This window comes from Anolis carolinensis, unplaced genomic scaffold (assembly GCF_035594765.1).
Source record: "Anolis carolinensis isolate JA03-04 unplaced genomic scaffold, rAnoCar3.1.pri scaffold_20, whole genome shotgun sequence".
Lineage (NCBI taxonomy): Eukaryota > Metazoa > Chordata > Lepidosauria > Squamata > Dactyloidae > Anolis > Anolis carolinensis.
The window spans coordinates 1148013-1173717 of NW_026943830.1; the positions used below are offsets into that span (position 1 = coordinate 1148013).

Below are 25705 nucleotides of genomic sequence, written 5' to 3' on the forward strand. Positions count from 1 at the left end.
CTTACCACTTCTTCATTTGTCTTTCCAAAGAAAGCTTCAGCAAATACTGAGACCACAAAAACATTGATGATAAAGGAGACAAAAAGGGCAATACAGGATTCTATGAAGAAATATTTGTTGGCCTCAGAGACTTCCTTCTTGTTGGCACGATTCACCTGTCGAGACTGGGAGGAAAAAAAACAAAAGATGGCAGATTCACACAGACTGCAAGGGGATAGGTTAATTTAAACAGTTATGCCCCACATCGATGGGGTACATCCAGAGGGTAACACTCGCAGCTTGGTGTCTCTATCTATCTTATGAAATGTAAAATGTTAAGCAGCCCTTAGTGGACTCACAGACCCTATTGCACTGTGAAACACTCCTGGCTGCACCAGCATCTGAGGAGTCAATATGAATGTCTGGGGATGTCTAACCTGACTCAACCAGCATGGTATTTTATATATGAACATACTAGATATACAAGGTTTAGAGAAAGATTTAGAGGAAAAAAATCAACCCAAAATACCTAGGTCAAAGTTGGAATAGGGCCCTGGTCCAAGAACAGTGACAAGGGAGAGAAGCACTCCCATTCCATTATCCAGAAATAAGGGATTACTGTAAAATCCCATCTGCCCCTATTAAAATGACCACTAGTGCCTCTCTACAAAGAGGCCAATGCAGTCAGCACTTATGATAAATGGCCACTGTCATTCCACTCCAATTGTGGTACCCAAAAATAGTGGGTGCACTTCATTCTGTAATCTTCCTCACATGCTGCTGAGCACCACTTGGACCTAAAAAAAGGATGAGGAAGAAGGGAAGGGTGCCTTCCCTTCCCTTCCCTGGTTTGGGTAAAGGAGGGGTAATGCTTCTTGTGGCTGCCTTCTCTGCTTCTTGTGTCCGCCTTCACTCTGAACCATTAACACAGAAAGGTTGCTTTTCTTGATCTTCTTTCCCTGCTTTTTTCAGGATGTATTTTCATTCTTTTTCTCCATTTATATTACTTTCCTTATCTGAATTCATATGGACGTAGACATTTTAAGATCAGCGATGCAGTCTACAACTCTATTGTAATCCCTCACATGAACAGATCATCTCCATCTCTGTAGCTCTCCCTAAGTATATTCCCTGTCTGCATTTTAGGAGAGGAACAAATTTGTTTGTTACATGCCTTTAGGCCTTATCTACAGGTCAAAGAAAAATTCCTAATTTTGGCCCCAAAATCTGCCCTTGGCTTACACATGAGATTGGCTTATGTCATATGTCAATGAGTGCATGCATTAAGTACACAGGGATCAAATCCTCAACTGAACAAGAAAGCTATAGACCTGCACACATTTAAATACAAAAGCAGTTAAAATACTCTACGAAAATCAAACCAAAGAAAGCCACAATAGTTGTACTTTAAAAGCATGTAAAAGCTGTCACAGTCCCACAGTATCAGGAAACAGTCAACCAGGAACAAGATAACACACAACAGTAATCAGTCATTGCCATCTTGTCCACTGAGGAAGCTTGTGGTGTGGGAGGAAGAGTAAGCTGTTCCTGGGAGGATGTTTGCCATTTGAGATGCTGCTGTTCAACTGCTGTTCCCAAATGAAGGCCTGATTTGTAGACTTCACTGGAAGGCCAATATATCAATTGAATGGGGATGTCATGAGAGAAAACAGTGCTGCCATAACACCAGTGTGATCCTATTGTTTACTTCCAGCCCAAGTATAATCAAAATATAGAGCTCATGTTATCCATGGTGTGTGTGTGTGTTTTGGAATATATTCCCTCCGACACAGGAGTCATATGGCATAGGATTTTTTTCTCTCTGCCTGTTTTTATGCAAAACTGAAGCAGCTGTGCTGCAAACATTGATTCTGTCACACAACTGATGACCATTTTGGAAAACAAGTCAGTGATAAGTACACATCTGATTTTAAACCAAAGCATTTGGAGTGAGATGGGGTAGAACAGTTCAGAAAATGCCTTCCTGATCATGTGAAAACCCACCAAAGCATACCTTGACCAAAGCAGAATGCAGGTACATGTTGTGCGGCATGATGACAGCACCAACGATCCCGACAGCCTGCTCCAACTGAGGTGCTCCACAGCCGGCACAATATGGCATAAACATCCCTTTGAGAAGCTGGCCTTGGTCTGGACGTACCGTAACATACTATGAAAAACAGAGAGAAAGTGGATTAGCTCCCTGGCTTAACAAGCAACAGAAGTATTTCCTATTCCATTCTGGCCTGGCAAAAGCTAGGCTAGGATTGAAATAAAGCACTCCTGTCTCTTTTTTCAAGTACTGAAGTTCCCTCCTTATCCACTGCAGTATTTCCCAACTCTGGTTTCCAAGTGCTTTAGATTTCAGTTCCCAGAATATCTGATCATTGGCTAAGGCAGCTGGAGCTTCTGGAGTTGAAGTCCAACACATCTAAAGGACACTTCAGGCATAATAGCTAGAGATGATGGAGCTGGACAAGGGAAATTAGCCACTAAGATCAACAAGTCACTCAGAATAGACACCAACTTGGAATCTGCCTCACAGATTTGCCGTATTTGTTAATATTACACTTTTAAGCTGTCTTCCCACTTAAAAAAAGAATCAGCCCAATGAGTAGCTAACAAACATCTCTAAAAACAATTCAAATAGCCTATTTACTACTTCAGATAATATTCCCTTTTAATGTTCATGGAATATTGGATATCGACAGACAGAGGAGTTCAAAAAGTACTTTTACCATGTCATGTCCCCCATGATAAATTCCAAACAGCTTTAGTAGGCATAAAGAAAAAAAAACCTGTACCACAAAAAAGCTACTTCAAAGGAGAAAATACAGTGTTTTCAAAACAAAATCATAGCTATAATTTAAATGTTTATTTCTAACTACTGTTATTCACTGCAAGACTGAAGAAATCTAAACACAGATATTACCTAGGAGTGTAGTGGAGGCTTCTTCTTTGAAGGCTTTTAAACAGAGCCTGGATGGCCATCTGTCAGGGGTATTTTGAATGAGCTTTTCCTGCATGGCAGGGGGTTAGCCTAGATGGCCCATGCGGTCTCTTCTAACTCTATGATTCTACAGCAAAAATGGTACTTTCTTTCGCTCCTGAATTCTTTGTGCCATCCAAAAGCAAGTCCCAGTCATTCAGACCCAGTTTCAAGGGGACAGAGGAGCTGGACAGGAGGAATGGCATCTTCCCATTTCTACTAGATCCCAGTATTCAGAGAGTGGAAGGCCATCTCCAGATACCAGCCCTGGGATTTTAAATGTTTAGACCATGAAAAAATTCTGGTGGTTTCATTTTTTTTGGTAAAGGATGTCTGTGATCTTATTTGACCCCACCTATCCCACAAAATGCAACATTTAGGTTTCAGTTCTTAAACTCAAAGTCTCTGATATTTAAAAGCAGCATTACCTCATATCCAAACGTGACAGCCATGATAGTAATCAGGAAGCCAAAAAATGCCTCCAGTTTCCTCAAGCCTGGAAAAAACACACGTATGACGTTAGCTGCATTGGGATCCAGAGGTTCTGGTGTTACAAGTCTGTGAGAGCCATGTGATTTTTCAGATTTTCACAGAAGCACAATGGAAATTGTGCACTATTGTATGTCTACCAACTCCAGCACCGTATTTGTCTTAGGGTGGAATTACAGTAGTAGCCAAAATAACCTCCAAGTCCAGGGATTGGCCATATCCATCAGGAAAGGGTAAGGCCCTTCAGAAGCTAAAAGACTCCAAGTGTGATCACCCTCATGAAGATATGCTAACCCCTCATGCTCTTCAACTCTGCAGGAGAGGAGACCACCCACTCTTCATATAGTCTAGTGCTGGGGATGAGGTGCCCGCCAGCAGTCATTGAACTCTGGCTCACATCAGTTCTAATTCAGTCCTAATTCATAGGGGAAAATGGCAACCGATAAGAGTGATAGATGCTAGGGAAGAGTAGTAGCTTCCCAACCTCTGTAGGATCATATGTTCACTGTCATAGAGAGCTAGAGGTATTCTCTTAGGTTACAAAATTCATTCACTTTCACAGGGGACTTATGCACCTAACTCCCATAAATGTGGAGGGCTAACTGTATATAAAATAATCTCAGGGAGGCATAGAAGTAAAATCATTTTTTTAAAATTGTGGCATAGAAGTAAAATCAATTTTTTAATTGAGAAGATTCTGCAAGTCGCTTCTGGTGTGAGAGAATTGGCCGTCTACAGAGATATTGCCCAGGGGATGCCCAGATGTGTTAATTAGAAGGCTTCTCTTATGTCCCTGCAAGTTAGAGTTGAGAGACAGGAGTTCACCCTGTCTCGTGGATTCGAACCAGCAACTTTCAGGTCAGCAGTTCAGCTAGCACAATTGTTTAACCCATGGTGCCACTGTGGCTCCAGTAAAATCAATGCAAACAAGTTAAAACTATAAAAATAATTAAAATAGACTAAAAGTACATTAACTACAATTAAGAAGTTAAATCAGATTTAAAATCATGTGCACGAGCAGCCTGGGACAAATCAATGAGACTCAAAGGGTTTTTTTAAAATGCGGGAATGTTTTTACTCAGTGTTGAAACGGAACCAACATTGGTGTCAAGCCAGCCTCTATTAACAAAGAGCGTAGCGTGGAGGGAGAGAAAGAGCAACAAGTAACCAAAATGCTAGCAGGTTATTTGTTACAGGAAGAAAAAGCCACAAGCCAAGCGGACGGTTTGAATCAGTGGCTGTTTCCCCAAGCAAAACCTTGTTCTACTAATAGTCAAAAGGCAAATGTGTTGGGAAACTTCCCACGGTTCAGAGAACTATGCAACCCAACTACATTCCCAACAGAGTCTCTGATATACAAGATGTTGGGAGGTTGGAAGTCCTTCCAGAATTTTGCAAGCTCTGTTTAAAGTACATGAAAGTGAGTCAATGACCGTATAGTTGAAAGAACGCTTATACCAGTTGTTAAAAAATGAAACCAGATGATTTAGGGTCCTTCCAGACAGGCCCTATATCTCAGGATCTGATCCCAGGTTTTCTGTTTATCTCAGATTATCTGGCAGTGGGGAGTCATATAATCCAATTTAAAGCAGAAAACCTGGGATCAGATCCTAGGATATTTATTTATTTATTTATTATTTACAGTATTTATATTCCGCCCTTCTCACCCCGAAGGGGACTCAGGGCAGATCACATTACACATATAAGGCAAACATTCAATGCCTTAACATAGAACAAAGACAGAGACAAACGCAGGCTCTGAGCTGGCCTCGAACTCATGACCTCTTGGTCAGAGTAATCTGTTGCAGCTGGCTGCAGCTGGCTGCTCACCAGCCTGCGCCACAGCCCTGGATATAGGGTCTGTCTGGAAGGGCCCTTAGAAAGAAATTTGCTCAAATAAACAGCTTACCATATTTATCCAGGAAGAGAAACACAAAGGTGTCCGCAATTGTTATGAGAACTCCGCCCCACAAAGGTACTCTGCAGGAAGACAAAACAGAGGTGTGGGCTTCAGGGTACTTTAACCCAAAATCTGGAATACCTTACACTTAGGGGTCTTCTAAGAATGCAGTCCAGGTTTACCTAAAGTGGATGTTTGGAAAGGGAGATCAATAGCGTTCTTATGTAATAGGCGAGATACCGGGAAACCTAACTATTGCATAGACTCAGATATAAATCAAGGGCAGGTTTGGGGACCAAAATTATGGATTTTAATATGACCCCTGGACAAGTCAAGGGTCATTCCACAGAGAAGGGAAAATGGCACCCCTGGACGCCACCATTTTCTTATCCTGGCATTGAAAAAGGTCAGAAGCAGTGAGTACAGAGGGTCTGTGCTTCTTTTACGTTTTCCCAGGATGGACTAAGCTCTAGCCTTTCTGCTTAAAGAAGAGGATACTTTAAACCGTAGATAAATCAACCCAGATTTTTAAGGGTTGATTTTGGCTGAAATTTCTAGATAGATACATTATATATAGGAGCAACTCAGAGAGGGAGGCAAAAGCCACCTTAAGAAGGAAATCTCAGCTAGGCAATTTGTTGGAAGTTTATGATGCGAAACATTGTACACATTGCCAATAGCAAAAATACAGGAAAATTGAACTTTCAACCTGATGGAGCAGGTTATTTCTATCTGAAGTCTAAATCTCCCATTCATTTCAAGAGACCCTGACCTTTCAAGGAAACAAGGAGAAAAAAAGGCCAGGCTTCAACTACTGTGATCTATGCTACCTCACAAGGTATGTGACTCCTCTGCAATGTGGCCATTGCTTTTGCAGATAAAATCTCATCTCATAATCATTAACACCAGAATGCAAATTGACAGATAACAATTATTCAGACAGGAATACTGAAAGATATTCAGTAACTATCACAAGGATGTGGGAAGCTGCCTGACACCAAGAATGATTATGGGTTTGCTTAGATCTGTATTTTCTACAGCAGGCAGGGAGGACATGACTTCAAGATTTCAATGAACTTTTACATTCTTAATCCTGAACCACTGGGAATATTAGTTAGTGTTGATGGAAATTGTAGTCCAACATCTCGAAGGCGGTATGATTCAATCACTCTGATTTACACAGGGCTGGCACTGGGTCTCCAGGGTGTCATTCAGGATAGTTTGCTAGTCCTACCTAGAGATGTTTGGAGCAGGAAGGGTAAATGTGAACCTGCAACCTTCCACATGTGCTCTAAATACTTAATAACCCCAAATTCTACTGCACCAGTAAGTGTACACTCAAAGAGAGTGTATAGTTCTGGTTACCTCCTCTAAAAAGGTTCAATATCCCAGTACAAGGAAAGACATAGACAGAAGGGCAGTAAATATAATCATGGTATTGAGGGAGTTCTACCGCAAAAATGCCCAGGAGTTTTTACCCAACTTACATTCCAGCACTCAACAGGTTAATGGCTATTGCTGAGCCAATGACTTCTTGCATATCTGAGCCAATGATAGCTAGCTCCACCATCAGCCACAAGATAATCCGAGGGACCTAGGCAAAAATATGGGAATCAGATTGGAACATTTGATTTAGGCTGTGAGTCCACTTCCCTATCTAGAGCAGAAATACACAACCTGTGGCAACTGGCTTGATCTCAAAAGCCCACTGCAAATAATCAGCCCAGATCTCTTCCTTCCAAGGACACTCACTAGGTAGCAAAAGAGGTGTGAAGGGTAGGAAAAAATGAAGAAGAATGGCAAAAAGAAAAAGCGGGAGAGTTGAGGGTCTTGACAGGCAGCCAGTGAGACAATTCACAAGTTCTCTTAACATGTGCAGAGAGTGCTTCCTTCACTGTGAAATATTCATATGCACCTGGAATGATCAAGCAGGGTCAGTGGTATCCAGGCAGACTTGTGAACTATTCTCTTCCATGTTGTCTGTTGCTTCCAGGGTTTTTATAATTACTGATATTTGGAGAAACCAGACTGTGCTTGGTTAAAGCTATGCTTGGTTTAAACAAGTACGTACAACATGTGATTCACAACGCAATTTCTTCTGGGCTTGTTTTGGCAAGATACATTTTGCTGAAGATCTGGTACTATTAAAAATACCCCTCCTTTAAGAATGTTAGCTAATCCCCTTTTTGTCTCTCTCTCCCCCCATTATACTTGATGGTCTGTCTTTGGGTGGTCCAAGGAGGAAGAGAATGCATTCCTTTCTTGGCATATTGTAATCATGATTTAATTTCCTCTATGAGTGACTTATGTTATTCTCAGTATGTAGGAATTTAGATACAGGTACAGGTCCATTCCAAATACCTAATTTTTCTGAATTACACGAAGGAGAAGGTGCAAAGTAACACGCCTTTGGATGAGGTTGTGTGGTAATTGCTCTAATACGGTTCCTTCCGCTTTCATTGCATGTTGTGTCTGAAACCTTTGAACTGAATGGGAGGAGCCAGTTTCTGGGAGAACCGATACTATTGATACAAAGATGAACCTCAAGTGTCACCTCCTCCCATGCAGGCTGGGGTTGCCAATATTTTTCTCTTTGTTCCAGCACCAGAAGATAGTTCAGGAGAGGGGGGCTGAGCTCATTTAGAAAAGTTATAATGCCAAGGCAAGGAGGTCCTTTGTTCTTAACTTCCCAGGATCTGCCAGAATGTTTAATTTAAAAACACATGTTTTCACACTGACTTTGTTCCTGTTTCATCATTCCACTTTAACTAGAGGCTGACAGATCTTCATGGTAGTTTGCTGAATTTCAGGCAGCATAATCTGCACAAGTGGTTGCTCATCAGCCAATGCTGAATCCTCCCTTTCCCAGAAGTGATTTTCCTAATTATAGACTTCAGTAAGCTTTTTCATTGCACCATGCCTGTGGTAACAGGACATAGGGAAAATTAAAGATATGTTGTTGTAGTTATGGCTTAGCTGTGGTGGAGAGGGGGACAGCCACTGGAATAATAATAATAATAATAATAATAATAATAATAATAATAATAATTGTACTTTATTTTTAACCTGCACCTATATCCCCAGAATAGGGATATAGGGACTCAGAATAGCTTACAGTAAAAAACACAATGGCAAACATTCAGTGCCAAAAAGCAATAACAAATAACAGATCAAAAACAAACTCAATAAAATTAATAACATAGCATAAATAGACATAGCATAATAGAACCCACATTTTACTACATCATCTATTTATTGATGACATTTTTAAGGGCAGCTCCTGGCTCAGACATAAAAATGGGACAGATGATTTTTCACAAGTAGTAAGTGCTCCTTTATATGATGACAACATTTTTTTAAAGATGCCTGAAGTGTACATTCAAATATATCAAATTCCTTAATTCTCCTGCCCCCATGGTTGGTGGTTTCACTATATAACTTTGGAGGGATTGTAGCAGCCAGAAAGATCCAGGAAGGCTGGACTTCATAATGAATAGTTCTCCCAACTGCATGCTGTTCTTTGACACAACACCGTTTGCCTTTCTTCTTTGTAACTTGCCATTCTTAGATCCATTGCTGCCATTAGATGCACTGGTCCCCATGCACTGGCTACAGATTCAGGATTGGGAATTGCTTAGCCTTTCATGCGTCTCTGGCTCCAATCTTTCTGGCCTCTTTCAACCCTGTCTTTTCAGTAACTCAGAGCACCTATAACTTGATCCTGCCTGGGATTTTAAAACCCACCAGAAGACACAATCCTGCCAGAGGATGTGTTCTTTTGCCGACAAGTGCTTCTCACACAAGATGGTTTTAGACAGAACAAGTGCACAGTTTTCATACCCACCTTGGGATATTGTCGGTTGCATACTTCTGCCAAATGAAGTCCTGTTACCACTCCTAACCTTGCTGCCAGGCGTTGCAGAAGCAGACCAATGACAGTGGCCAGCAAAAGAACCCAGAGCAGCTGAAAGACATAAAAAGTTAAAAAAAAACATGTTAAGAGAACTGTGGCAGTCAGACATCCATCTAGCCAACCTAGAGATTTGGACCCCCAAAAAGAGCTAGCATTTCTTCTGGAATTGATTTCAGCCCGAAGCTGAAATAGAAAGTATGGAGAATACCGCATTTCAGTGAATGTAGTTTCGGGTTTTGAGGTGTTCAATGCTGTTAACACCATATTCCAGATGTGACTGTGCTATAGAGGCATCAACCTCTTTGACTAGTGAGTCTTCTCCAAGAATTCTGCAAATAACAATCTTGGGACTTATATGACACATAAAACAGTCATGAAACAGAACAAGTTTCATATACGGCTCCGAAACTGCTGAAGCATTGCTACGTCTCCAGATAGAAACAATTTAAATCTAGTTTCAGATGAAAAAAAAAGTGTGTACATACTACCTTTGCTAATTTAATGAATCAAAAATGCAGAGCAAGCTAAAGAGCAGGTAGCCAAGTGGGCCAGCTGGAGATGTAGGTCTCCTCCAACCTCTGGTTTTCAAAGTTGTTTCTTTTCTTAAGCTGTGCAATGCTCTATCTCTTCAACATCCAAACGAAATGGTTAAAGGTTTAGGATTACTCCTGAAAAGTTGTTGATCTATATGACCTTGATGCCTAGACTTATGTAATTGAACTGTTTTACACGTTTGTAGTATGGTTAGGAAATAAATGAAACTAACAGTGGCAGCAACCAAACCCCCAAATTTAAATGACGGGATAGGACTTAGTCACAACACATTTTTAGTCTATGAAATGCCGAGTGGTGAAATAGTGTGGTCCTCCAAAATTTTGTGGAAATATAATTCCCAGTATGCTCCACCACTGGCTACATTGCCTAAGGCTCATGGGAAGTGCATCTTATGTAAGTCCACATTATTTCTACTTTTGTTATATGGGAAGGGGCCAACATCCATGCCTGTCAGGACAGTCTCGTCTCATAGAAATTAACTTCCTATTTTTCAGTTTGATTCAAAAATACCAGATGGTTATAAGTGCCTCTTAGAAAACTATCTTTAAATCAATTAAACCACGTTATAAATCCACAATGTTAGGCATCTTAAAATATACATTTAAAATACAGATTAAGGTAAACATTTGTCAGTGAATAGCTGTTGATTAATAATATTACTTTGATGCTCCCTATAGGTTGACTACTAATCCCATCCTCCCCATTCATTGAGAGCTACACAAATATTATATGGCTGGAGAAGATATGTTCAACACATTTGGAGGGTGTTGGGTAGAGAAAGTCTGGTTTGTTCAGTATTGTTTTTCAAAATCAAATATTTCTCAACCACTTACCTTAAACCCTGCAATGGAACCAGACTGCAGATCCGATTCAATATTGCCTGGATCCAGGTAAGCAATACTCATGAGAAAACCTGGTCCCGTGAAAGCCCAGAGTTTTCGAAAACTGAACCAGGGGTGCTACAAAAATGGAAATAAAGAAAATAAAGGGAAAATATTAAATCTCTCTTTTTTTCAAAAAAGAAGAAGTTATGACAAATACTATACTGTTTTTTATTTACAATTAATTTTCAGAAAATCAAAATTGTAGGCCAAGACAATTTTTTGAAAAATTATAAATGCTGCAGTGCATCATTCATTTATGATGTAGTGTTGTCAAAATAGGTCATATGAACAATTTCCCGCTAGCAGCATCATCATCATCATCATCATCATCATCATCATCGATGATCCCTTGTGGCCAAGTATGACTGAATATGCATTATTTCTATACTGTCCCAATATAAGGAAAAAAAATGGAGAGAAGAAACGCACACTTCAACCTTTTATCTAGAAAGAAATCTTCAATAGTGTCTTCTTTCCTTTGTTCATTTAAAGTTAAATGCAAAAAAATTGTGATCCTCTGCTACTAAAGAAATAACCAGCCCATGTTTTGACTAATTATAGACTCTTGTTTTGATTTCCAAGATGCAAGGTCTTTGTAGCTATCAGCTGAAGGGCTGGTCCTTGAGCAGCTAGCTAGTTTTGCCTATGGGTCTCACATGAGCAACAGGTTTCCAGGCCATTTCAGAAATTACAGACTCGAATTGTTCATCTGCACAGAGAACTATTGTGTCCCTTCATTCAACCATTACACTGAAAATGTTAGCAAAGAAAATGATTGTGGACTGCTTTCCTCCCTGGCAAGTGGCAGGAAGAAGCCAAAAGCTGACTTTCAAGCCACATTAGTCAAATATATTCTCCATCTTTGGCGTAGGGTTGATGATGCAAAAAAGGAGCAGAATATTGAAATGAGACCAGTGCAGTGCCTGCCTTAATGCCACTGGACTATAATTCCCATAATCCCAGTAGCATAGTCTTTGGGAGAGGGGGATTCCAGACAGTCTGCCTCTTAGCAGCTCTGAGGTCTCGCCTTTGTAAAGAATCTACTATATTTTATTACTGTTTAATGTCTTAAAAGGCTCTCTGTATGATAAGTTTAAGACTCTAGGGGAGCATGGTAAATTTGAACGGGCTCTAAGATCTCCCAGGGAAACATCCCGTAATCTTTGCTTCAGGGATTCTTGTGTCATTTTGAATCCCAAGTGGAGCAGAAGGGATGTGGATAGTCTAATTGAGGCCGCTTTTCATTCAATCCTTCTTACCCAAAGGGGTTTGGAGGCTACATAAGGGAGGTGATGTAATAAACCCGTTCCCAGTTTGAAAACCATTGTTTTTAACCATAGGTTCATTTTCAGAATCCAGGCCCTAGTACTCAATGGGCATTCACCCATTTCTAGAAGCAGGACCGCATTTGGTACACAAGAAGGCACATTTAGAAGATCTCTTATGAACCTTGCTTGCACTCTATCTAGTTTAACAGTTGAAACATTCTATTGCAGTGCCTCTATTATACAGTGCAACATAGCCAACTTTTATACCCAATCCTCTCCTGCATGACCAATCATCTCCCACAGAGGACTGTTAGATATCTATTAGAGGACAAGTGCCACAGGGTGACTCTTATAGTGGCAAAATTCTTTGCAGTGGCAGCAAGGCTGAGGAAGCAACTAACCTCTGTTAGAGATATCACTTGAAACTATGTAGATGTATCTTGTACAATGAACTTCTCCTGAGATGGGAGAACTCAAAATGTCTGTTCACTTTCTGATGGTCTATGGACCGTAATAAATGTTGATTGATAATCTCAGTAGCTGGTTGGGGCTACCAAGATTCTCAAGTGCAACAATACCTGAGACTAAAAATTGGCAATCACTGATACAGTAAATGCTTCCAAAAATCAGATAGCCAAAGTATATTTCCCTTATAGTTGAATACTAGTGACAATATTTGCTTTTATGACTGAAACAGTTTCATTTTTAGATTAACCTCCCTTTGGATATTCAGGACTGACTTCTCTCAATATCCCCTTTATTCCTCTCTCTTTTGACATTCAGACATGGTTAGTTAAGGGTTCTGGAGGCAGCTGCTGTTTACCTTGCTTTTTGTAGGCATAAAAATACAGCTACAATAGGAAGAAAGCTACAGTAGCTTCCAATTTATTTCCAGCTAAAGATTTATTACATTGTTTATTCCAGGCATGCTGATGCAACCTAATACTAAAAGAGCATTTCTCTAGAGCTTCTTTCCCAATCTTCCTAATGCAAATGCTGCTAAAAAAATCTCTATTAGAAAAGAGAGAGGAAAACAGTTCGTAAAACAAGTTTCTTTGTCACAAGCTTTGTTAATTGAGATACAGACAAGAACAGAGCAATGACTTGTGGAAAAAGCAATAGGGAGCCACTAAAGAGAAAGCCTTAACACAGCATCTAAGGAATTGTTAAGACGAAAGCATAACACATCCCATACAACCCCATTCCAAAGGAGAAGAGACACTATGGAAAATCACACTGACCTTTTCATCTTCAGGTATGGGAATTTTCTGATCGAAATAGGTGGTAAATTCATCAGTGGAGTCCGAGAGTGGGGCTGGAACTGGGTTACCATAAATGGTGCTAACGCCATCTCCCGAGGAATCTTCTGTAAATCAGTAACAACATATGTTTCGATAAAGAGTAGGAGAAATGATGCAGCACATAAGCCAAGCACACAATGTTGGTGGCTCCTACTCCATCCTGGCCATCAAGCCACAAGTTCAAGAAGCTACGATTTAGAGGCACTTCACACAGTATGTTCTGCAGCAAGCTATAGTTGTTCCTGAAGTCCTGCCTTGCCCCTGTAAGCCAGACCTCACTAAAATTAGACTGTGTTCCTCCAGGTCTCCTTTTCCTCTGCTCTACTATTTAATGTAGGACCTTTCTCATACTGTCCATTGTCCTCTATTATTCACTTACTCTTCTTTCTTCTTCTTTATGTGTCTCTAAGAATTTGTTTATACTCGTGGAAAGTTCTGGGATGAGGGCTGCCAAAAATCAAAGAATCGAGTTGGAAGAGACCCCAAGGGCCATCCAGTCCAACCCCCTGCCATGCAGGAGAACCAAAATTAAAGCATCCTGAAAGATAATCATCCAGCCTCTGTTTAAGTCTCCAAGGAGGGAGGCAGTAGGTTCCACTCCTGAACAGCTCTTACAGTCAGGAAGTTCTTCCTAATGTTCAGGTGAAATCTCCTTTCCTGTAATTTGAACCCATTGTTCCGAATCCTAGTCTCCAGGGCAGCAGAAAACAAGCCTGCTCCCTCTTCCTTACAGCAGCATTTCAAATATGTATACATGGCTATCATATCTCCTCTCAACCTTCTATTCTGCAGGTTGAACATCCCCAGCTCTTTAAGCCGCTCCTCATATGGCATGGTCTCCAGAGCTTTGATAATTTCAGATAATTTCTGAAAACGTTGAAATTTGTCAATACCCTTCTTGAATTGTGGGGCCCAGAGTTGGATGCAGTGTTCCAGATGAAGCCATTCCATTGAAATAGTAGACACCTTGTGGCTTTCCAGACTAGAACTTCCAAGTTTAGTGTAGCTAATGATTAATGAGTGAAGAAAGTTAAAGATGAGTAACATCTGAAAGGTCCTCCATTCCTTATCCATCTCTATGTTCTATGTAGGTGTAGTTAGGAATTTATAAAGTTTTCCTAAAGAAATAGTTTATTCTTCTTGCCAAAGGATTAAGTTACAAGTTCCCAAATTATGTTCTACTACACCCCAACATGTACAGCAAATCCCAGAACTGTGACTGTACTCACTTTTGTATTCAAGCTTGTATTCCTTATGTGGCATTCTGCTTCCGTATTCAGGCACCAAGGAAGCAGAACTTAACTTACATCTGCTTCTTCAGATATGCAGAAGCTACTGATTTATAGTTCAAAATGGGAACACAGTTTGCTTTTGAAAGAACACATTTGGGTTTCTCCTCCTCCTACACCTCCACTTTCCCTGCCCCTCGAATCAGATGAGACGCCACTACACCAATATGTTTACACGGTGGATTTAAAGGTACACCCACATTGTGTAATGAAAACTATCTCCAATGGAGGAATAACTACCTCCTGAAGAGCCAAACTCACCTTACCCAGTTAGTTAAACAAAGACGGGAATGTCTAAGGAACAGCATGTAACACACAAGATCAACTGGTTGGCAGCAGCTTCTCTGAATTTATTATACTCAGAAGAGTTGGCTACTTGACAAAAAAAGGAAACAAAAATCTGGAATGGCCTCTTTTGGAAGGTGTGTAGGCTGCGCAGCAAATGTAGGTCAGTAAAGTAAGTATTCTGTCCTGCAAGAAGCATGAGGAACTAACTGAGTAATTTCTGTCCACAACCAGCCATACAGCGTTGCTTAATAGAAGCCAGCATCAAGAAACTGCAATAATTTTACATAATATTAGGGAGTTTCAACTTGGCACCCAGGATACGGACACTGAAGATGGGAATATCTACAGCCTTGCTTCTATAAGAAGCCCAACATCAAGGGAGAATTTAATAAGTAACTAGATCAATGCCTTTACCAGCAGTACCTAAAAGGACTCAGAGGATAACTTTTATTCATCCTTATGTGCTGGCAAGTGTATCAAGCCATGGACATCACCATGTCCATAAAAGATCACACAAAGCAAATTGGATCTACGTATTTTTTGAGGCCAGAGCAGCCAGCTCTGAGATGTCCTGCCAACTGCTGCAGTTCCATCTCCTCTTGATACCTTTATAAAAATATTTTATATCTACTTAAAGACCAATGGGAATAATGGAAATAATCATGGAAATAATGATTTGACAGGAAATTTTGTAAGCCCTTGTTTAGAGAAGAAAAAGAAAAAAAAAGATTAGAAGAACACATTGTGCTCACCAAAAGCTTTCTTCTTATGCTCAGGACTGCCATTCTTTACTGATATGACGATTCTGAATATCTTCCTCTTATGTAGCTACGAGAAATACAGTCTGTACACCATTTTCCAGAAAATTACAACAGTAAGGGAACTGTGTCAACTGGCTGTCTGGGAGAAGGCAGCCACTCCAAGAAATACACAAAGGCGGGTGAGCCCTCATTACCTCTGCCCCAGCTTCACCATTTCTTTCTTGGTGTAAAATCAAACTCCATTAGTAAAAAAAAAAAATCTCAACACTAAGGAGAAGAAAGATAAATAAAACATTAGGGCACCGGAGGATAATTACAGTAGTGAATACTCTGACCATAAGAAAGTTCTATTCAATTTAGAGTAGTTAGGTTCAGATATAACGGGGGTTTTTTGTTTGCTAAATTTTGTCTTGTTGTTGAGTCTGCATTTCTGCAAACAAAAAATGGGATATCAGCCTACTATAATTAGAAACCATGGTTTATTACCAAATTATAAACTCTGCTTTATTTAGGTCATAGCAAGTTCTCGTGTTTGAATCCAGAACCATGGCTTGTCCATGGTTTGGTCCCCCTCTCTAAAGGAAAAAAAAGCTGACAAAAAGCAGGAGAGAAATGAAGCAGAAATGATGAAAACAAGCCTTGATTTTTTTGTTGATCTATGAGACGCTGTGACTAAATCATCAAGGTATGGATAGCACAGACCATGGCCAGCATGATATGCGAATACAGCTATTTGTTGGAAGACAGCATACCTTAAGCTCTCCTGTGTAATGGAAGAATCCAATAGATAAGCAGATAACCACTTAAAATTGACAAGAATAAAGAAAAGTAACTTTTCTACAAATAGAAAATTAGCTTATCTCCTCTAACAAGAATAACAGAAGAAATATGTAATGTCAGTGAAAACACTGTGAAATCGAGAAGACGATTATTCAAGCTTCCTTGTGACTGTGGATCATCCACCAGTCGATTCTATGCATGTAATTAAGAAAGAACAAATTCCTGATCAGACTATACACTGTAGAGCAGAGCTTTTCCAAGTCTGTTTTGCAACAAATTAGTGTGTTAGTTGCAGTATGTATGACACACAAACGTAATGGAAAATGACAAAAATCTTGGAAATGCATGTTATTAGGGTTGTCGTGTGTTTTCCGGGCTGTATGGCCATGTTCCAGAAGCATTCTCCTGATATTTCACCCACATCTATGGCAGGCATCCTCAGAGATTGTCAGGTATAGTATGTTATTATCTTACAAATCCTATATTTAAAAAATATAAATGCAAGATTTTCATGAGATATGTTGTGTCCCCATACATTTCGTTGTTACAATTTATGTATGCGTCCATATCTCTCATAAGGAATTGTATAACCTCCGGTTTGCTAGTAAAACTGAATTTTAAAAAGGTAAAGGTTCCCCCTTGACATTAAGTCTAGTTGTGTCCGACTCTGGGGGGTGGTGCTTATCTCCATTTCTAAGCCGAAGAGCCAGTGTTGTCTGTATATGCCTCCAAGGCTGGCATGACTGCATGGAATGCCATTACCTTCCCATCAGAGCAGTACCTACTGATCTACTCACATTTGCATGTTTTCGAACTGCTAGGTTGTTAGAAGCTGGGGTCAACAGTGAGAGCTCACCCCACTCTCTGGATTCGAACTGCTGATCTTTCGGTCAGCAAGTTCAGCAACTCAGGGGTTTAACGCACTGCGCCACCGGGGGGCTCCAAAAACTGAATTACTGTACCACAAAATAATGTGTTGTCAATATGAGAAGTTTTGAAAGCTCTGCTGTAGATGATTGTGAAATGTCAAAGAGAACGCAAGAGTGTGACCTGAGTTAATGACATAGTAAATTCAATAGACCAGATCATGTTTTTGGTGGGAAAAGTAAACCTCTGTTGGTTTAAGATTTAATCTCCATGGTCTTTTGTTTAATCACACACAAACATTCCTTCATTAACAAAGCTTCAGCTCTTTTCAATAAAGACTTTCTATGTATTACGAGGCTCCCATTCTTCCTCATTTTCTTTCTACCTGGGAGGTTTTGTTTTAAGGGGTTTTTTGTGGGGGGTGGTTGTATCTGCACTGGGTGGTTGAAGGAGGGATAGAGGCCTTTGGTGTCAGATTGCAGCACTATGTCTGTAATAAAAAGTGCAATAAAGCTTGAGCTAGGAAGGAATGGGATTTTATTCTAGCTCGGTCATATGTACCTACAACAGGAAAGGTAAGCAGCAGCTGCCTCCAGAATCCCTTACTGAGCATGCGTGGACACTATTTTAGAAAATAAGAGAGCAGATAGGTCTACCTAAAGGAGCCCCGGTGGCGAAGTGTGTTAAAGCACTGAGCTGCTGAACTTGCAGACCGAAAGGTCCCAGGTTCAAACCCCGGGAGCGGTGTGAGTGGCCGCTGTTAGCTCCAGCTTCTGCCAACCTAGCAGTTCGAAAACATGCCAATGTGAGTAGATCAATAGGTACCGCTCCGACGGGAAGGTAACGGCGCTCAATGCAGTCATGCTGGCCACATGACCTTGGAGGTGTCTATGGACAACGCCGGCTCTTTGGCTTAGAAATGGAGATGAGCACCAACCCCCAGAGTCAGACATGACTGGACTTAACATCAGGGGAAGCCTTTACCTTTAGGTCTACCTAATCAGCTACCCCCAGCATGTTAAACAAGCATAGCTCTATAAAGCTGGTCAACAAAATAGAAATAATTTTTAAAAGGAGTCTGAAAACAGAAAAAGTAATCCATGGACGTGTTTTAGAAGATGCCTTCAGGTGGTCTCTGTAGATACAATACTGTACAGTAGGTGGTGCTGAGTGGAATGAGAAGGGGGAAAAAACAGCATGCTGAGTAGATTTAAAGAAAAAAGTTCTTAGACTGAGAGCAAAAAGAAACAGAGCAGACTAGGGTTGAAAGTGTGGTATTATTTAGATCTGTTGAAACAACACACTGTAAAAAAAACCAAAATATTTCTTTCTTACAATTTTGCAATGTAGTGGGACTTCTGTATCCATGGGGTCTGTATCTGCTAATTAAACCAACCACGTATCAAAAGTAATAATGAAAAATTTCAAATGTTTTGTAAAAATTCAAAATATGAGTATTTTCTCTCCTTTGCCCTGCTTGGTGGACTTGCAAGAAGGCTGTGATGGAGACTGCTCTGTAATGCTCCCATGTTGAGGATGAGGAAGCTGTTGAAGTGGTTACCAACGGGTTGTCAAGGGAAGAAACGGGATCCCTACTGTACTCCTGGCCTATATCCAACAAGAAAGCTTTCTATCATAGCTTTCCTGATAAGCCACATTCCAAAAACACCAGTTATTTCACTCTACATTCCCTCCTCTCCCCCAAAGCTTGAGTGGTTACAAATGAGATGCTTCATGAATGACTCATTCACATGCTGTTACACAATGTATGTTGATAGGAAAACGCCTGAGGAAGAAGCTCTAGGAAGCGGAAGAAATCAAGCCAACATCAGCAAGTTTCATATATTCAACTTTCAAAAACTGAACTCTCTTGACAGAACTTGAATCGTTCTTTTGAAATGAGAAGGTGTTTGCAGAGGCTCAATGTTCAGGTAAAAATTTTGCACTGGGAAGAAGTTGCTCCAGTTTTCTTCTCATGCCAAAGAAGCTTCCTCAAGTCCAGACTGAATTGCCAGTTCTTTTGATCATTGTATGCTATGGCTAAGAACAGAAATGAATTGCAGAAAAAGAATCTTCTCCATGAAGTTGTATCAAAATAAATTAACAGAAGACCGAGCTCCAATATATTTTCAGCTGGGAAGTTGTCCATCTAAATTCTGAAGTTATTTAGAATAACGAAAATTAGAGGTGGCTGAGGTAGTACTTTGTGTTGTTCTCAAGAAGAAATATGGGCATTTGTACAAACAACTTCCATCTAATAGACAATGATAAAGATATACAATATTGCACAACATATACCCTCCAAGAATACAGAGACTGAACCCACTGAGGAAAGGCATTGTAGCTCAGTGACACAGCACATATACTTTGCAGGAAAAAATGTCAGTTCAAAACTCTGGCTGGCTTCCTTAGAAGTCCCAATGCAATGGGAGAAGGCGGGAGCAGAAGGTAGAGGACTGGGGGGCAGATCTGGTGAAGGGCAGATCAGAGGAAGTTGTCTATCCCACTGCTTTTCAAATTGTGGGTCCTGACCCCTTAGTTCAATGTTGGGGGGCTGAAAAAAATGGCAACAGTCAATGTTTTTTGAATGCCACCTAGTGGATGTTTTCGATATTTACATAAATCTGTTATGCTACAGTGGACTTTGAAGAAGATGCTTCAACTATACTTCATAGAAAGCCTGTTAAGCAAGCCTTGCAAATGATGATTTATTATCATTAAATGTTTTATTTTTATACCTATCTTATACACCTGTATTGGGATCCCATGAAAAATTACATAAATCTGTTATGCAGTGAGTACTCAACAATCTACATTGCAGTTTTCATCTTATGAGAGTGGTTTGGTAGAATATTTCATCTATCAGAAGAGTGCAGAAGAGCTTTGGAAGGGATTCTATAAACATAATATGAATTGGGCCAATTAAAGACACAACTATGACTGCATACAAAGGAAATCTATACTCACATAATGTAAAATAATCTCAAAAATCTATCTTGTGCTAGGTATGGCTGAACAACTGAAATTCTGAAAGAAAGCCGATTTTGTAGAGAGTGCAAAGAACACAGTACTTTACAGTTTAAAGAAGTAGAGGCCATTTACGGAAATTCAAAAACAAACTGAAAAGTGTTCCATTACAATGGCTAGAGGGTGGTGATAGTGTGAGGCTGGCAGATCAAAATTATCTTGTGGAACATTTCTGGGTGGTTTTCACTGTGACAGATAAGAACTTCTGGAATATCTCTTCCAATTCCACAGTTAGTTGCATAATAAAGGCTTAAGATGATGAAAGCATTGACCATCCAGTTCTTCCAATGTCAGTCACAACCAAACTAAGTCCCACTGATTCCAGTGGGTTTGCTTTAGACAGAACCTCCCTTCATTTCAACCAGCCTACTCCAGTCAGGATTAGTCTATCCATATATAGTCAAAAAAGAGATAAGGAAATCAACAACTACATATTATGCTGCTAGAACTGAAAAGCTTCTCATAATTGCTTTCTGATTACACTATGTAACACAATTTGAAAAGAAATTCTATTTCTGGTTTCAAAGCATTATTTTCTGTTTAATTGTGAGGTACTTACTTTGGAAGTAGTTGTTATACTCCAGAAACTTCATTTTTGTGGCTGCCACAAATTATGCTGAATTGGTTGAGACTCTATGACATATTCATTGAAAAACTATAGCAAAATGTGCTGCAGGATATCCCACAAAAACAATGTTTTTGCAGTTTAACAAACTTTTTCCATGTTTTTATGATGGAATCAATTAGAAAATGACATTTATAGGAACAAAAATCATGTTATAGTGTTATTTAGATAGTTCATAGAGACATTAAAACTGCAATCCTATATCCACTTTTCTTAGAGAGAATCCACCCAAACAAAATGAGACTTTTGTCCAAACAGAGAAGTAGACATAATGTAAATATGTAATATGAACCATTATGATGACAAAAACAGTGGGATGTCAGAAGAATTTCCTACATTCTTTGAGACAGCAATGCTAGACTAGGTATTAGTGAAATTAAGGTGGAGAAAAATTGGGCTCTCCTTGGAAGATCCTGACGGTTTTGTATTTACCAGGGTTCGGGATAAGGAAGGCGCTGAAAAAATTCATGGAGTCAACACCATTTTCCCTAAACAGCAATGGCTGCATGTGTCAGATTATATGGTTTATATATTGACCCCTTACCCATAATAACAATAATTGAAAAACCAAAGTGTTAGCCTCTCAGTTTTTGTCCTGAGGTATGACCACACTCCAGCATGTAGACAATGAAGTCTTTATCTTGATTATATTATAGGCAGTAAGGGGTGATGGGTGGCAGTGCAGAGTCAAAAACACCATGTTAATGTTTACATGAAGTGAGGTTGAGAACCACTGTAGTAAACAGTCATAGTCAACAGTTGAACAGAAGGACTAGTTCATCCAAGCTGGCCAATCCTATGAGGGGAGAAGCTGTCAACTCCTATTTTTATTCATCCAAATGATTTTAACAGTAACAATATGTAGGTATTCATGCTAGTGAATACAAACAACATAGTGGAATAATCTAAATAGATGCCCAATTTTGCAAGTTATAGCACTAGTAAATAAAGAGAGAAAATGTTCAGGTAAAAGGAACTGCTGATTATGGGTTCAAGTTCAAGTTCATTTTATTACTGTCAATGACCAGCTCATAAACTGATTATGGGTTGTTTTGTGTCAGAAAAGTTGCCATGTTCCTTAAAAAACACACACAACTAAAATAGAAAATTTACCATATAATGCTTCCCGCTCTTTCCCAGGTGTCATGGTGGGAACTTTCTCTCCTGAATCAGGATCTTTAGAAGGAGTCACATTAACTGTGAAAAAAACAAAGAAATTAAATCCACAATTAGTCCATGATTGTACTAGAAGTGGCCATAGGATGCAATTATGTGTTTGCATATTTTGAGAACTCTTGTCCACCTTCTTCTCTTTTCCTTGGGAGGCTAGGCCTTCAGGAAGCAGATACAATAGAAAGTATAGCTCTGGGATCATGAAATAAACAGGGAGAAATGAAACATAGCCAAACATGTCTTTGGCTATACTGCCTTCATAAAGATGGAGGATAGTGGTGTCCAGAGAGGTGTCTAAAAGAGAAGGGATGTTAGAATAAGCACGGTATGTTGACCTAAAGCATTAAAGAGGCCATTAGCCATCAGGAGCATACAAAAAAAACATCTCTAGTCCATGATTCTAGCTGGAGGATTTAAAGCCCAGTCTTATAGCATGTGGATGGACATTACACGACCCAATCCATACAGAAGTGCAAGCAGAAAACATAAGTTAAAAAGGTGGAGTACATCTTAATTCCTCATTTCTGCCTTTACACTTTCTGGCTTGTTTCAACTGCTTCATTCCTTAGTAGTCTTTTCAGGCATCTGGTAATTATGTTCATTCCATGTGCAAGACGGGGAATGAATTGCTTCCGGCCCCCCTACGTTGCTTTTTTTTTTTGAGTCAAAATACATCAGATACAGAGTTTGGATCCAAGGAGGAGTTTTACATGAGCATTTTTTTCTGCATTCCTTTATAAAGAATATCCACTCATACAACAGGCTCCCCTCTTCAGACATATCACTTTCATTCCTGTCCTCCCAGGTGTAGACGTACTGCAACTCCAAGGAAAATGGCTGCATTTCTAACATTTCCACCTTGTTTACTCCAACCTACATGAATATAATACCTCATCAATACTGTATTAGAAACATACCGCATGCTCCTGTGGTCATAGATGTTCACTTGCTATTACTGCTATATTTATTAGCAAGGCCAGTGATATTTTTTTTTCGTGTCAGGAGCAATTGGAGTTGCTTCTGGAGTGAGAGAATTGGCCGTCTGCAAGGACGTTGCCCAGGGGACGCCCGGATGTTTTTGATGTTTTTACCATCCTTGTGGGAGGCTTCTCTCATGTCCCCGCATGGAGCTGGAGCTGATAGAGGGAGCTCATCTGCGCTCTCCCCGGGTGAGATTCGAACCTGGCAGCCTTCAGGTCAGCAACCCAACCTTCAAGTCACAAGGCTCCGCCAGTGATATTATCTGGCAACATCAAATTTCTCTTTTTTCTCTTAATAAAGTTGCCATCCTTACTGTTAGTAGAAAGTATATGGGTCATATATGTGGAAGATATTCACAGCAGCAGAAACATATGTGACTTCTTGTTGTAATATCACATATTTCTAGAACTGATTTTTTTCCTCTTAAATAAGCAGTTGAAATCTACTATACGGCATTTTTGTAAAAGGCACACTCCCAAGAGATTAAAAGAGGCATGATAAAGACTGGCATATCTTTCTGCATTACTGGGCTCGCCTGAAAAGCTGTGGCTACGGAGGCTGTCTTGATGAGACACGCATTTTACATTTACCACCATACAACACATTACTTGAACAGCCTCAAACCTGTCAACTATGTAGAGGTAAGAGTTACGTCCTGCAAGAAAACTGAATACTATATACATTTACAGAAAATTCTTTAAATTGCACACTTCGAATAAGGAAATTACTTTCTCAGAGGGGAAAAAAGCTCACTCACTAAAAGGGAAAGTATCTTGTAAAATTCCCTAGGATTTCAGAATTTTTATTGGAATGAATTGAAAAATGTCAGGGGAAAGAAAGAATTCTAGAGTTTTTCTAGTTTTTGCTTGGAGTTTCAGGCCTTAGCTATGAGACCAAAGGAACTCTTCCTTCCCAATAAACACTGAACTCTGCCTACCTCAAGATTCAAAGGAGGCCACCAAGTGGTGCCAGCTCTTACTTGTTAAGAGTTAATTATGCACCCTAAGAAGCTAGACAAGTGTGTATACTTTTGATAAGAGTTTATGAGAAACTCAGATTATCTCCTTTATAGGCATACCATCTCTTTTTAAGTTATACTGGCCAATTAACATAACATAACAGCTTTTACTGTTTTGCAAAAGCACGTTCCAAGCATGGAGGACATGCTAATAAGACACAAACTGTGTCACATCCAATTCCTAGATAATTCAAACCATGTTCTATAGCGCTGTTTCTTAAACTGTGGATCCTGATCCCAAATGGGGTCCCTGAGCTCAGTGTTGGGAGTCATGAAAAAACTGGCAACAGTAAAAGTTTTCTGGATGCCACCTGTTTGCATAAATCTGTAATGAACAACAGGCAATGTTTGAAGTGTACCCTGCAGAAGATGCTTCAGTGGTACTCCACAAAAAAAAAAAGAAACAATCTGTTTAGTAAGCCTTCAAAATGCCGATATGTTATAAGTTAATCTTTGGTTTTTATAATTATTTTATTTAAATACCTACCTATATACCTGGGGTCATGTCAAAATTGCTCGGGAGGAATGGGGTTACAAAAATTAATAATCCTGGCCAGAAAGGAGTTAAGAGTGGAAAAAGTTTAAGAAGCCCTGCTCTCAATAAGTGGTATGTGTCTATGATATTAATCACATGCCATGCTATCTCCAAAATCCAAAGTGTCTCTATAGGAGCACAGAGAAACATCCGGGTGGGGAGGGGTAGCAAGAAACTACATTGGGATCTTACAAAATTCTACAAAGTCAAAAGTGTAACCAGACAAGCTAAATTTCATTTTGATATCTGTGAAACTTTTTACTTTTTAATTATATCAGTACATATTTCTGAAAGCAAAGCTGAATGGCTGGAATCAAATCTAAAGCATTCCTAATAGTGTTTTTCCTACCATGGAGATATGCATGTAAAAAGATGAGAGTAAGGGAAAGGTAATCATGTTTGCCCTCATCAGGGAGCTGCAAATCAAGCTACAGCAAATTAATTTGGCTTGATTTTTCCTTTCAAAATCAAAGTTTATACTCTGATTTAATGTATCTCTCTTTTCAAAATGTTTAGCTCTACAAGGGGAAAGGGAATTATTCCACTAGAGTTGTCCAATTCTGGTGAAAATATGTTGATAAGAGTTCTTTTTATGCTCCTTTCATCAACCACGTCCCCTCCAAATGAATGACTGCAGATCCAATACAACAATGAGATATGTATTTGGTCAGGCACCAGATTCTTAAGAATTCTAAATGCCATTGTAGGTAAACTAGAATCATAGCACTATAATTATATAATGTGGTTCTGAACAAAACCATTATGTATTCTGGAATTCAGAAAGTCATGAAAGAGTTCTTTCTTTGTCATCATCACTCCAGCTGGCATTCAGAAGCATACAGCCCCTGATTGTGAAGATGCCTTCATTCATATTGGTAAATATCTATTGCTGTGATCCTCCAGGAGTCTTGCTTGATTGCCTTTTTGAAATCTTCTGAGCCAGTGGTAGTTTCTGTACCAGCATTTGTATTGTGAATACCATCAATCAACTGCATTTTGGCCCAGATCCTTTATGTTGCTAGCAGATAAAAAAAATCAGCTCAAATACTTATGCAGGAGTTCAAGATGTCAACCAAGATATGA

At 39.6% G+C, this 25705-nt stretch overlaps 1 protein-coding gene across 5 annotated transcripts in view; it reads right to left on the reverse strand.

Annotated features, from left to right (window-relative positions):
* The window catches only part of slc11a2 (solute carrier family 11 member 2), a 70984-nt gene that overhangs the window by 28302 nt on the left and 16977 nt on the right, over positions 1 to 25705 (reverse strand). For all 5 annotated transcript variants that reach the window (XM_008103524.3, XM_008103526.3, XM_062966442.1 and 2 more), the window contains 9 exons: positions 22029 to 22112; positions 13219 to 13343; positions 10659 to 10784; positions 9202 to 9321; positions 6845 to 6951; positions 5367 to 5437; positions 3397 to 3464; positions 1994 to 2149; positions 6 to 164 (listed from right to left, as the gene is read on the reverse strand). In XM_008103524.3, the coding sequence (XP_008101731.1) occupies positions 6 to 164; positions 1994 to 2149; positions 3397 to 3464; positions 5367 to 5437; positions 6845 to 6951; positions 9202 to 9321; positions 10659 to 10784; positions 13219 to 13343; positions 22029 to 22112 (1016 nt within the window). The remainder of the gene's footprint in view (positions 1 to 5; positions 165 to 1993; positions 2150 to 3396; positions 3465 to 5366; positions 5438 to 6844; positions 6952 to 9201; positions 9322 to 10658; positions 10785 to 13218; positions 13344 to 22028; positions 22113 to 25705) is intronic.